General features: G+C 52.0%; 1 protein-coding gene across 5 annotated transcripts in view; it reads left to right on the top strand.

The window, feature by feature from the left end:
- The window catches only part of ADCY9 (adenylate cyclase 9), a 49,271-nt gene extending 46,400 nt beyond the window's left edge, over positions 1 to 2,871 (top strand). For 4 of the 5 annotated variants that reach the window (XR_014934104.1, XM_015877394.3, XM_085514792.1 and 1 more), the window contains one exon: positions 704 to 2,871. Coding sequence is in view for 3 of the 5 variants with exons in the window: in XM_015877394.3 (XP_015732880.1) it covers positions 704 to 1,892 (1,189 nt within the window). In the remaining 2 variants the exon portion in view is untranslated. The remainder of the gene's footprint in view (positions 1 to 703) is intronic. The other variant, XM_085514790.1, reaches the window with a different exon arrangement.
- The last annotated feature ends 9,662 nt before the right edge of the window (positions 2,872 to 12,533 follow it).

Raw genomic sequence — 12,533 nt, 5'->3', positions numbered from 1 at the left:
TTCAGGGCAGCCCTGGCATTCCATGCAGGCGGCTTTTTGTAATGGAGAGCGTGTGACGCTTTCCTAATTTATTTAAGAGGAGTTAAAGTACTTCGAGGGCTATTTTGTACGATAAACACTAAATAAAATCCTCTAATGACTTAAATAAATCCCGGTGGCCGGGATGTTTGATGTTAGAGCAGATTATCTGCATCAAACTCATGTACTCTCAGAGGAGTAACTCGGCACTGCTCAGATCTTTCCCTGCATGACACAGAAGATAATCAACCGTTCTGAGCACAACCCGTGTGGTGCTCCTTGGCCTGGCTCTGCTTCCCACCTCCTACAGCCTTCCTTATTCACAGAGCTGTACTCACCTGCTCTCCCTTGTCCTGTTTTCTCCTGGGAGATATATATATATTTGTTATATTTATATATTTATGGCCAAAAAACCAAAGCAGTGATTCCCAGCATAACACACAGCCTTATCATGTATCTGGAATCCAGCCTGTAGCTTCTCAGCTGTGCATTACTTTAAGTACCTCTCCCTCCTCTAGCCTCACCAGGATGATGGTCTGATGGTCAGTAGAGATGTAACAGGGTGCTGTCAGGGATGGTGTGTGTTCACCTGTGCTGGTTTTGCTCCGTCACACCTCCCTGGCTGTGCTGTCAGTCAGATGTCAGCTAAACACCTTCTGTGTTCTTCCCCTTCTTTTGCTTCCAGCTCCAGGAAGAGTCCGTGCAACAGTTCGATGCCAGCTGATGTGAGGAGGCCTGCAGACCTGATAGGTCAGGAAGTGATTTTGGTGGTGTTCCTCCTGCTGCTCCTGGTCTGGTTCCTGAACCGCGAGTTCGAGGTCAGTTACCGCCTGCACTACCATGGGGACGTGGAGGCTGATCTGCATCGCACCAAAATTCAGAGCATGAGGGATCAAGCCGACTGGCTGCTGAGGAACATCATCCCGTACCACGTGGCCGAGCAGCTGAAGGTTTCTCAGAGCTATTCCAAGAACCACGACAGCGGCGGGGTGATCTTTGCCAGCATTGTGAACTTCAGCGAGTTCTATGAAGAGAACTACGAAGGAGGCAAGGAGTGCTATAGGGTCCTGAACGAACTGATTGGGGATTTCGATGAGCTGCTGAGCAAATCGCATTACAGCAGCATTGAGAAAATCAAAACCATCGGGGCGACCTACATGGCTGCTTCGGGACTGAACACGTCGCAGTGCCAGGACAGCAACCATCCCCACGGGCATTTGCAGACCCTTTTTGAATTTGCCAAAGAAATGATGCGAGTGGTGGATGACTTCAACAACAACATGCTGTGGTTTAACTTTAAACTTCGCATTGGCTTTAACCACGGCCCCCTGACCGCGGGGGTCATTGGCACCACCAAGTTACTGTACGACATTTGGGGTGACACTGTGAACATTGCGAGCAGAATGGACACCACCGGCGTCGAGTGTCGCATACAGGTGAGTGAGGAGAGCTACCGCATCCTGAGCAAGATGGGGTATGACTTTGACTACAGGGGGACGGTCAATGTGAAGGGGAAGGGTCAGATGAAGACCTACCTGTACCCCAAATGCATGGACAACGGGATTGTGCCACATCACCAGTTGTCTATATCTCCAGACATTCGGGTTCAGGTGGATGGCAGCATTGGGCGATCTCCCACCGATGAGATTGCCAACCTGGTGCCTTCTGTACAGAGTTCTGATAAGGTAGCCCACGGCACAGATAACTCAGAAACCAAGGACGCTCCTCCTTCCTCCAAGAAGCTCCAGAAAGAGTCGACGAAAGCAGAAGAGAGGTGCAGGTTTGGCAAAGCTGTAGAGAAGACTGACTGTGAGGAAGCAGGAACTGAGGAGGTCAATGAACTGACAAAGCTAAATATCTCTAAGAGTGTATGATGCACTGTCAGAGTTGCATGAAGTGCTCTGTCAATAGAAACACAAAGACATTTGCAATTGGCGGTTTTCTTTTTCAAGAGAGACCTTCTCAACACCTGGGTTGTACGTTTGTGTTCATTTCAGCGCCTGGTGCTGTGTGGATCACAGCTCTTCAGGGCTCGTTTTCATCCATCTCTCTCCTCCATGCCCCAAATCACATCCCCAGCTCCCCAGCTCCCTGTGCAACCATCTTACAGCTGAGTAGAGGATATTAAGTGCCTTCAGATATACTCCATTGGACTCCCTGTCAAGGTACAGAGGCCCCAAGTGAAATCATAGCTTTGGGTATTTATCTAATTTTAAAGAAAAGAAAAGCTGTGGTTATATCATTTTTATTGTTGTTTCTCACAAAACACTTTTTTTGGCTGATGCAACTCCTTGGGTTTTTTATATCTACCTGAACGATATTTTACTGTTATCAGACCTTTTGTATGTAAACACACAGACCAACGTGCGTGTATCTGCCGCGTGAGACTGACATCAAGTGCCAGTAAGGAACCACAAGTGAATGTCTGGGCAAGGGGGTGACAGCATTTTCCTTTGGATTGGGCTGGAGGAGGAGTTCTGCAGTGGCTCAACATGTAGGTAGAGTAGGCTGAACAACTGCTGTAGTTTTATTCTCCTTTACCGATGCTTTCTTCAAACTTAATGTGCCATTGTGTGCTTTGGATACACTTCTTTTCCGTATAGCCATTGAGTTACTGATGTGTGGGATGGAAGCGGGGGTCGGACTGCACCAGCTCTCGGGACAGGCTTCCAGAAGCAGCCGAGTGCCCAGAGGAGCGTTTTCTGTTTGGGTCTTAACGTGTCTAAAAAGTGTTTCATGTTACTCCGCTCGTCGGCTGAATTGGTGAAGGTAGGTGAAGTCGGTGCCTCCAGGCTGGTCTGATCCGAGAGAGAGAAAAAAGTCAAATAAATGTTTTGGAGATGCTTTTATTTATTTATTTTATTTCTGTTCTTTTTTTTCTTTTTCTTTTTTTTTTTTTTCTTTTTGTGGAGGAGATGAGATAAATTTGGCTGTTGATTTAACAGGGGTTAATAAGGCAGCGTTTCAGCTTCTTTGAGCCTCCAAGCACTGTGAGGATGTTACCCAGACAGTATTTGCTTCCAGGCCACACAGCGCAGCTGAGTTACCCCAGCTTCCCTCTGCGCTCAACTCACGGTGCTGCACCATGTGCCCCTGCACTGCGCTCCTGCAGTGGGGTGTAGGACAGCGTGTGCTCCCTGCTGGGGGCAGGAATAGGGCAGAGCCCTTGGGTGAGCTGAGAAGCACCACTTCCCAGCATACACATCCCAGGGGTGCACATCACCCCCTACTCTTTTCTCGCAGCCTCTTTTGGGGCTGTTTCAGCCAAGCAGCACTATCAAGTTGGTAGTAACACGAGGTTGCACAGCAGCCTTCCTTCTCCCCAGCCTAAATCCACCCGCAGCTGGTTGCACTTCCACCTTTCAGGTCCTAAAACTCTATAAATACCTCTTGCATCTGAAGAAATGCATTCTTGGAACCATTTCTAGGATTCTCGTTCCAGCTGAGTGTTTATCAGTATTTCTTTCCTTACTGCACAATTGCTCACTGCCTTCTGGTGTTACATTGGGGATCTCGAGGTCATTCCAACCCCTTTTCTCTTTTTTTCCCTTGGTTGCACAGAGAGCTCTGCCCGGTGAGGTTTGCTCCCATGCTGCATCCCTGTCCTGTGTGAGGACCCCAATTCTGTGCTGTGTGATGGCTGAGCACTGTTTGCTCCTCAGCACCTGAGCTGCTTCCACTGCCCCTGTCTGCATCTCCCAACAGAAGGGCTCAGGGTTGCTCTGGTGGGTGATGACCAGCAGGGATCAGGGTGGCTGAGCAAAAAAACAAGAGAGATTCTGCTTCATTTTGGAGCAGGAAATGGTGTGTGAGCACAGCGGGGTCTGGCTGGTGCCACACAGGGTGTTGGGTCTGCCTTTGGGATGTGCAGTCGGTGAGTTGGGTGCTATAGAATGTTGGCATAGTGTGGTTGCTGGATGGCTTTCCCATTGCTGAAGCACAGCCTGAGGTTGGTGCAGGATGTGGGAGCCTGACTGGCTACCTGCGGTACCAGCAGTGTGAGTGAGGGCTGTGCTTGCTGTGACACTGCAGTGGAATGTGGAATTGCATAGGGAAAATGGAATCATAGCCATGTTTAGAAGCAGCCGTGTTGGCTGGTGGTCGTTTCTTTGCTGCATCTCCATATTCCCACACCTCGCAGCCCTGTGGCTCTCAGCAGCACCGTCCCCACCTGCAGCAATGGAGCCAGTCGGAGCTCCCCGTGTACATAGAGAACCACATCTTACCTCCGACTCGTTGCTGCCGATCTGTACTCAATTGTATATTAAACTGTTCTGCTGTATCGCAGGTCATTTCATGCCACCTTCCATGTAGAAAAGCCGAGATACCCACAATACATTTTGTCAACTTGAAGCTTGTTGGCTGTTTTGATTTTGCTTCAGCACCGCTGCCACTGCTGTGGTTTGCTGGAGGACTGTGCATTGCTTGGCCTGGAGGATTGGAGGCGTCCTCGGGATCCCATGGAGCCCCACTGCTCTGCTCCATCCTGGTGCTGCTGAGCACAGACCCCCATCTCTGTAACCACATCCCTGTTCCTACCTCTGTGCTGGGGCTGTGCTGGACCCTCCCCTCAGATCTTGGAGCATTGAGCCCACATTGCTGCCAGCTTTGACCTGGAGCCATAGAGGAGTGATGTCTGGCTCTCCTGTGAGTGCTGATGTGTTGCTCTTTCCTGTGCTTTCAGCCCTATTTCCCAAAGCTGTGGTAAGTAACAGAGCACACTCAGTACAACCACTGGGCAGCAGCGCTGTTCCACCAGAGCCTGTTTGTGTGCCCGGGTGTTCCTGGCTGTCATCCTGCTGCTGGGGCTGAGAGCTGCTCAGGTGCTGCCTGCTGGATTTCTGCTGCAGGTCGTGATGTTGCGGACTGCCAAGGGATGGTTTTGAATAAACCTGATGGCAGTATTGCAAATAAAGCTCCTCTTTTTGTTTTCTTTCCAGGTCTGCCTGGAATGGCTTTCCATGTTCTCCCAGCATTGCCCCATTTTTGGGTTTCCTCTTTCTCTGCTTTAAGTCACAGTGAAGGACACATAGGACACAAATGTTGTTAAGGATCTTGGCTGCTGTTGGCTTCTCCCCAGCCCATAAACCCGCAGCCCGACAGCCCAGGGGCTGGTGTCCATTTGTTGCAGGAGCTCCCCTCCCATCTCCGGGACCAGCTCTCCCCATGGAGCGTTGCTTTCCCCGCTCTGCCCCGTTTCATAACGCGTCGCTCTGGCCAAAGTCCCACCAGCTCTTTGTATTCAATGAAGGCTGCTCGGGGCCGCCCCACGTGCCGGGGGTCCGGCCAAGGATGCGCCCGGCCTGGGAACGCAACGGGCTTTTGTTCTCACTGGTTAATCATTGCTTGGCTTTCGGTAACGAAGTTCGGTCGCTTCGTGGCGTCGAGCAGCGATTCTCATTTCCCAGCTTCGCGGAGTTTATGGGAATTTAAGAGCTCGATGCAAATGACCTTCATTACCATGCTTAACTATCTGATAAGCCTCATTTCCATCTGTCCTGCATATGCTTTGCAATCGAGGCTGCCCGGCCCGGGGACGGCATCGCATCGCTGCACCGCGAGCACACGCGGCTGGAGAGCCGGAGCTGCTCCGCATAGCGCTGCCAGCACAGCTCCATCCCAGCCCTGCCAGCTCCCCATGGCAGAGACACGTTGTTCCCGCAGTGGTTCGGGTGTCACCCGTCCCGGATCCGCTGCCCGTTGTGCGTGCAGCCTCCCTGGGTCAGCGCCAGCGTCGCGATCGGGTTCCTGGCTGCCGCGGCTCCCTGCTCTCCTGCAGCACAGTTTAGGAACCGGCTGTTGAGGAACCGCTGAGAGCTGGAAAGCTGGAAAGTTTTGTATGTTAACAAGGGCTGATGGTGCGGCGTGCTCAGGGTGATGGGCACGGAGCAGCACGGAGATGTGGCTGCGGGGTGGGCAGAGCTGCCAGGTGGAAGGACCCACAGCCAAAGGTCCGTCCCTGTGGGTGGGTGGGCAGAAGCTCCGTGTGCGTTTCCCATCCCGCAGGAATGGGGCCGTTTTCTGGGACCGAGGCAGGCCGTGAGTTCAACCCTTCTGCAGGACCCAGCTGGGGGCAGCGGGGAGAGAGAGACTGCGGCTTTGGGGCCTGTTGGTGGGGTGGGAGTGGAGTCTGCAGGGCTCAGGGATGTGCAGAGCAAGGGGCGCTGATCTGTGGTTGGCAACACAGGCAGCGCGTAGAGCTTTACCGACACGGTGTGTGGTTACAGCTCTGTATCTTGTGTTAGAGCAGGACGTGTGCCACGGGGCTCCCAGCCTCTCCTGCAGAATGGATGAGTTTTGCCTTTTTTACCCGCAGCACTTTGGTTGATGGCTTTGTGTGCGTTGCTTTCCTTCCTCAGGGGGTGTTTTTGGAGCCCCTGTGCCACCTGCAGCAGGAAGGTAAAACAGCCCCGGGCTCAATTCCTAAAGCACTGGGGCAGGTGCTGCTGAGCTGAGGGACTGCAGCCCACAGATGGCAGCAGCTCAGGGCAGGGTGGCTCTGGGGACACGGGGACGTGGGGACACGGTGCCAGCAGCACCCGCATGTCCCGGCCTTTACCTCCCCCTAGTGCCGCCCCGGGGAGCAGAGCTGGGCACGGCCGGGGCCCCACAGCACCCTGCCAGGCACCCATCGGTGCTGGTGGCAGCAGCTACAACCCAAACCTGGCCAAGTAAGTGCCTGGCATTGCAGCTGATGGCAGCGAGGAGGCATTCAGCTGAGGGAGCTGAGCAGAGCTGTGCAGTGACAGCACCGATGCTTGGTCCAAAGGTTCCCAAAAAGTGAAGTTTTGAAGGTGAGAATGTGGCTTTGTCAGTGCTGTCCCCATGCAGCCGGCTGGAAGGAGGGCTCAGACCCACGCCCTGACCCCACTGGGTCTCTGTGTCTTTGTGGACAAGAACTTGAACCCATGCATGCACCAAATGGTCACCCCCAGCCCTGTGGATGTGACTGGTGCTGGCCTCGTATCACCATCCCATAGGGCAGACCCCAACCTCACCACCTGGTGCCCCCAGCAGGGCCAAAGCCTGCATGTCCCCAATGCTACTGGGGGGAAAGGAGCCCTGGGCAGCTTCCAGCAGGAACTGACCCAATGTAAGAGCCTGCTGCAGTCTTCTAGCTTTAGAAACAGCTTGGAATCAGAGGCTTCCTCTTATCTCCGTCTGCCTATGGGGAGCCACGCAACCAAAGGGTTAATTGCAATTAAACCCCGGTTTAGCAGCCGTTAATGCTCACCCCCCCGGCCAGGCAGCCCTGCCAAGCCCTGCGTGGGGTATTTATAGCACTGTGAACTTTGAGCATGTCCAGCGGGCAGGCAGAGCCCGGGCTGGGAACACGGGCAGAGCCTGGCTGGGCAGGAGGCTCTTGGTCCCAATGTCCCCAACCCTGGAGGTATTTCAGAGAGCTGTGGATGTGGTGCTCTGTAGGTCAGGTGGCTGGTTGGATTTGGTGATCCTGGTGGGTTTTTCCAACCCAGATGATTCTGTGCTTTCACGATTCTATGGTCTTCATCCCACGATTCCCATTGGAAACGTGCAGTGCTGTCTGCAGCCAACAGACAGGCCGTGAGCGTGATGGTTTGCATGGACACCAGCAGTGAGTGTTAAACTGGTCTTACTAAGAGCAAGGGAAAGGAGGGAGGCTGAGCAGTGACTCAAGATGGTGTCTACAATGAGCCTGGATGGATGGCTCTAAAAGGCTGCTGATCTGACCCTGTGGGTGCCTGCGAAAGGCCCCAGCCCTATGGCTGGTGTTCATCCCATGGCATAACAGGGATGGTGCTCTGGGGCCGTGCTGTGTGTCGTAACAACGCCGGCGGCTCAAAAGCAGCGATGAGCACAAGTGGGAGGGTGGGTGACGCTCATTCTATTGCCTACTGCCGTGTTTGTGGACCAGATTTTGTCACCATCTGTCATTTCTGTTTTCCCGTCGTTGCCAAAAGTTGTCGTTCTGAACGGAGGGCGGAGACGTTGTCAGAAGATAACAGGAGGTAATTTTAGGTCCTTTAGGGCTTGTGTGTTTCGTGCTGTGTGTCAGCAGCTCCGACGTGCATCAGCCTCATGAGCCTCGGATGGAGCCCAGGCAGTGGATGAACCAAAGCTGTTTTTAAAGCCATCGGATGCAGCCATCCCAATGTGTGAGATGCGCAGCTGTCGTCACAGGGAACACAACGATTCTTTGCAGCCATAAAGAAAAGCAGGAAAAATGAAACGTGTCCTCTGAAATGTGAAGGAAAAAACAAGCAGAGGATATGGGGAGAGCGGGCGTACAGCAACTGGAGAGCAGCTCTGACCATAACTGTGCTTCCAGGGCTGTGACCAGGAGCCACCAGCACACGTTTTAATTCAGTTTCTGGGTGCCTCACCAAGAGCTCATCTGTTGGTGTCAGCTGGAACGCAGGGAAATACAAAGCCAGGAGTGGGGCTTGATGCTCTGAGTGTGGGCAGCCAATGGTTTAAATTCATCACCAAAGGTAGAGAGGTGTCCCGGTGTTGCAGCGGGAGGTCACTGGTGTAGAAGGAGGAGATGGGACCTTTGCTCTAAAAGAAGCAGAGATTTGAAGCATTGATGATGAGGAGAATACCAAGGCCATGTCTTGAGGGCAGCCACTTTCAGACCTAGAGAGGAGGAGGATGAAGCTTCTTTCCTCCAAAAAGCCCAGGGTGTATCACCATCCCATAGGGCCGCTGGCTCCTGGTGCAGTCAGCAAAGAGCTGGGCCTCGAGGAGTTCCAGGTGTGTCCAATCAAGGGCACGAAATCCACACCAATTAAAATGCATCAGGACTAATGCACGGCGATGCGCGTGTGCATTAAAAGCACTTCCTGACCTTTACCGGGCTGGCGTTACCCCCTGGAGCACAACATTTTATTACTTTTGCCTTCTACATAATTTATCATAGAAAAACATTATTTTGGCTATAAAATTACTCGCCTTCATTTTAAGCCCAGCAATAGTATTTAACTTTCTGCTCCTTTCTGAAACTAATTTCCCCAGGCAAATGACACATTGTGCCGAGAGATTCCTTTAGCTTTAAATTTCCCTGCCATTAATGTCACAGGATGGGACATCGCCGCTCAGAAGGCGATCGTTTCTCCTGATAACCTTGAAAGCTACAGAGAACCTCATCCGAGATGCTCTCACACAGGTTTTCCAATGGAAATTACCCAGGATTTTCCAGTGCTGGTTATCACACCGCTGCAGTTGGCTTTGCTGCCCCGCTCCGATCCCATTAACCTGAGCTATAAGCAATAATGGCAATTATTTCTGTGTTTGTCTGAGCCCGTTCCTCACACACTGTGCAGATCCACAGCCAAAGGTGATTTCTGCTGAAAGCCTCAGTCTGTGTTTGGGAGAAGTGAAGGGCTGAGTGGGCAGAGCGGGGTTGGGTTTGGCCCTGCCATACATGGGGGGAACCTGGGTGGTGGTCAGGTCAGAGGGAAATAAGCTGCTTTTTTGGGGGTCTAAAACAGGGAAAGAAGCTTTGTGCTGGAGGAAGAGCAGGCTGGGGGAACAAACAGGTGGTTAATGTATTCACCTTGTCGACCCAGCTCCATGGGTTCCGTGCCTTGATGAATATTGAAGGATTTTATACAAATTGGAACTGGTTCAGCAGGACAGTTTTGCAGAGCGCCAGCCCAGGAAGGCTTCCTGGTCCTGGGGGGCCCTTCCCTCTGTGACAGGAGAGCAGCCAGGCCCTGCTCGGAGGGCTGAGGCTCCATGGAGTTCTGCACACAGGTGACTGGTGGGATGGTGGTGAGAACAAGGGCTCAGGTGGAGTTTTCATGGGACCATCCCATATTTTTTGCAGCAGAAAAGAAGGGTTGTCAGCTAGAACACAAGGAGGGCAAGACTCTTCAGCAGGGCCTGCTGTGATAGAAGGGGGAATGGTTTCAACCTAAAAGAGAGGAGATTTATGATGGATATAAGGAAGAAGATCTCTACAATACGGGTGGTGAAGCACTGGCACAGGTTGCCCAGAGAGGTGGTGGGTCGAGGCATCAGCTGTGGTGGGAAAGGTGGAGTCCTTGTGGCAGAGAGAAGGGAAGAAAAACCTTCTGAAATCATCCATCTTGAATGGCCAAGTGCACCTGAGGGCCCCTGGGCTTCAATGTGCTCAAGGAAGGGATCCATCGCTGTTATCAGCAGGGAAAAAAAGGGTTCCATGTCGTTATTTTGGCCCGTGTGGCTTCAGCCACACATAAACCACTAATAGCAACTGCAAAGAGGAAGCTGGCAGACACGGAACTTGCTGAGATTACACAGATGACTGCGTTAAGGGCAGAAATATGATTTTCAGATGGGTTGGGAAGCTGGGCGAGAGCTGGTGGCAGGCAAACAAAGCTGTAGTGCGGCAGAGCCCAAAGACAGCTACTTTTCATTGCACATTGACTTAAAAGTGATTTATTTTGTCAAAAAGCAAATGGACTATTGTCTCTCAGACAGCGCAAACCAGGATTTCTGAGAGCAGCGACCCAGAATAAGAACCTAAAGACAGATTTATATGCATTTTTCATAACAGTTTGTTAGGCACGGCCAAATTACAGGCCAGCGGCAGCAGAAGGGCTTCACGTTTGTGATGTGAGAAGAAAGGACCACTCCTAGGGAGGGACTTGTTTGTGTTGGTGACAGAAGACTGAGCGACATCCTGAGCTGTTGTTTGCACTCCTGTGAGGTCTGCACTTGTTAAACGGATGGTTCCTCTGCGCTGGAATCACACCAGGGCTCTTGGCAGGTGATGGGCAGAACTCTGAGCAGCTCACAGCAATGCCCGGGTTTACATCCCATCCCCACATGACTCTATTAAACACTTTGAATTGATTGTATTGCTTTGAAATGTATTTATATGCCTACAGCCAAGGGTAGCGTCTGGCTGATACTTAACAGCATGATATTACTGGATGGCACCTTGGAAGCAGGGCTTGCAACCTGCAGATATTTTCTTCTACAGAAGATGAAGGAAGCAGATTTTGGGATGTGAATTCCTTGGGCAGAGCCTGACGGAGGGTTTGCAGTGCAAACATCAGAGCCAGAAAGAAGTTCCATCGCATGGAGCTGCTCCACAGTTGGTGGTGTCTATGCAGGTAGATGTGCTTGGGGAAGACGGGCAGCACCTCCTTCAGCAGCTGGGAGGAGGGGAGATGGGGGATGCTGGGCTTTCTGTGTGTTGGGACAGATCCATTGGGCAGCAAACACAGCAGGTAAGGCAACAGAATGCTGAGATGTAACACTGCCAGGAATAACGGGCTGTTTCATTCTGAGAACTGTCCTGATACCACAGCAATTACAAGTTACAGAGCTGAGCTCCTCAGCAGTTACTCAGACACTGTTAATTGTTTGGCTCTAAGGATCTCGGGTCACCTGCTGTAGCAGTGATACTTCCCTATTTTGGCTATGGGCAGGAAGATGGGATCGCAGGCACTGTGTCTTCAAGCAGCTTAGTTTTGGAGACGGGAAGTCTGGAAATGGGCTGCAGCAGCGCAGAGTTTATTATGCAGTTTCTCTTGGAACTAGTCCCTGAATAAAGGGGATATCCATGAAGCACCTGCTCCCAAACACCACCTGTGAAGTCCTCAGGAATCCGTGCTTCATTCTCAGCTGTAGGAGCAGGGAGCAGGGAGCCACAACTGGTAGGACTGGGTGTGAGTTTGCAGTGTCAGGGCTCATCCGTGTGCTCCGAAGAACCTTTCTTCCCCTGAGTCCTCCTATACTATTTGGGCAGCCTGCTGGGCAAGTAATCATAGCCCTATTTCTAGGGGTAGCTGTGGTTAAGGGTCAAGGCCTTTCATGTACGCCATGCTATTGTGATCCCATGGCAGGAGGCAGTTGGGGCCACCCTAAGCAGACCTGAACACAGCAGCAATAGGATCGTCTCCCTCCTCTGCTGCCCTGGGATATGGGATTCCCTCCCTCCAAAGCACCTCCTTACGCTCCCCAGGACTCTCAGCCTGGCAGGCACATTGATACACAAGCTGTGCTTATAGTTGTGGTGGTGGTAGTGATGGTGGTGCCCCTTTGCAGCAGCTGGACATCCAGATCTATAGTACTGGTACAACACCAGCATGTAGCCCATAGCCAGGCAGCACAAACACCTTCCTGCAGGTAAGCTGGGTGTCCACACACATCTGTCCCCACTAAGTCCCCATCCTGACTTTATGCATGGACAGGCACCATGTAAATAAATACGGAATTTGCAAGTAAATGTAATGAAACGCATGGAAATACAGAAGTAAATGTGATGAATAGGAGCTGAGCCGTAAACAAAAAGGTATCATTATAGATCTCCTTTAAACCAATGCAGAGGTGTTGATTGATCTGGCCCAGCTCATGGATTTCATCAGCATCCTCAGCGCTGTATCCGTGCCCTCCTTCATTCTGTCCTCCACTGCTGTGTGGTCTTTGGGGACACGTCGATATATTGATGCTGAAAACAGCCCCGAGCATCTAGTTTGGGTACGAGGCGCTGTGCTGCCTTGGCATGGCACGTCACCGGGGCTTATAGGACCTGCTTCTCAGGT

The sequence above is a fragment of the Coturnix japonica genome, chromosome 13, assembly GCF_054131305.1.
Source record: "Coturnix japonica strain WE chromosome 13, WE-NBRP24, whole genome shotgun sequence".
NCBI lineage: Eukaryota > Metazoa > Chordata > Aves > Galliformes > Phasianidae > Coturnix > Coturnix japonica.
This window is presented reverse-complemented; position numbering and strand designations above follow the sequence as displayed.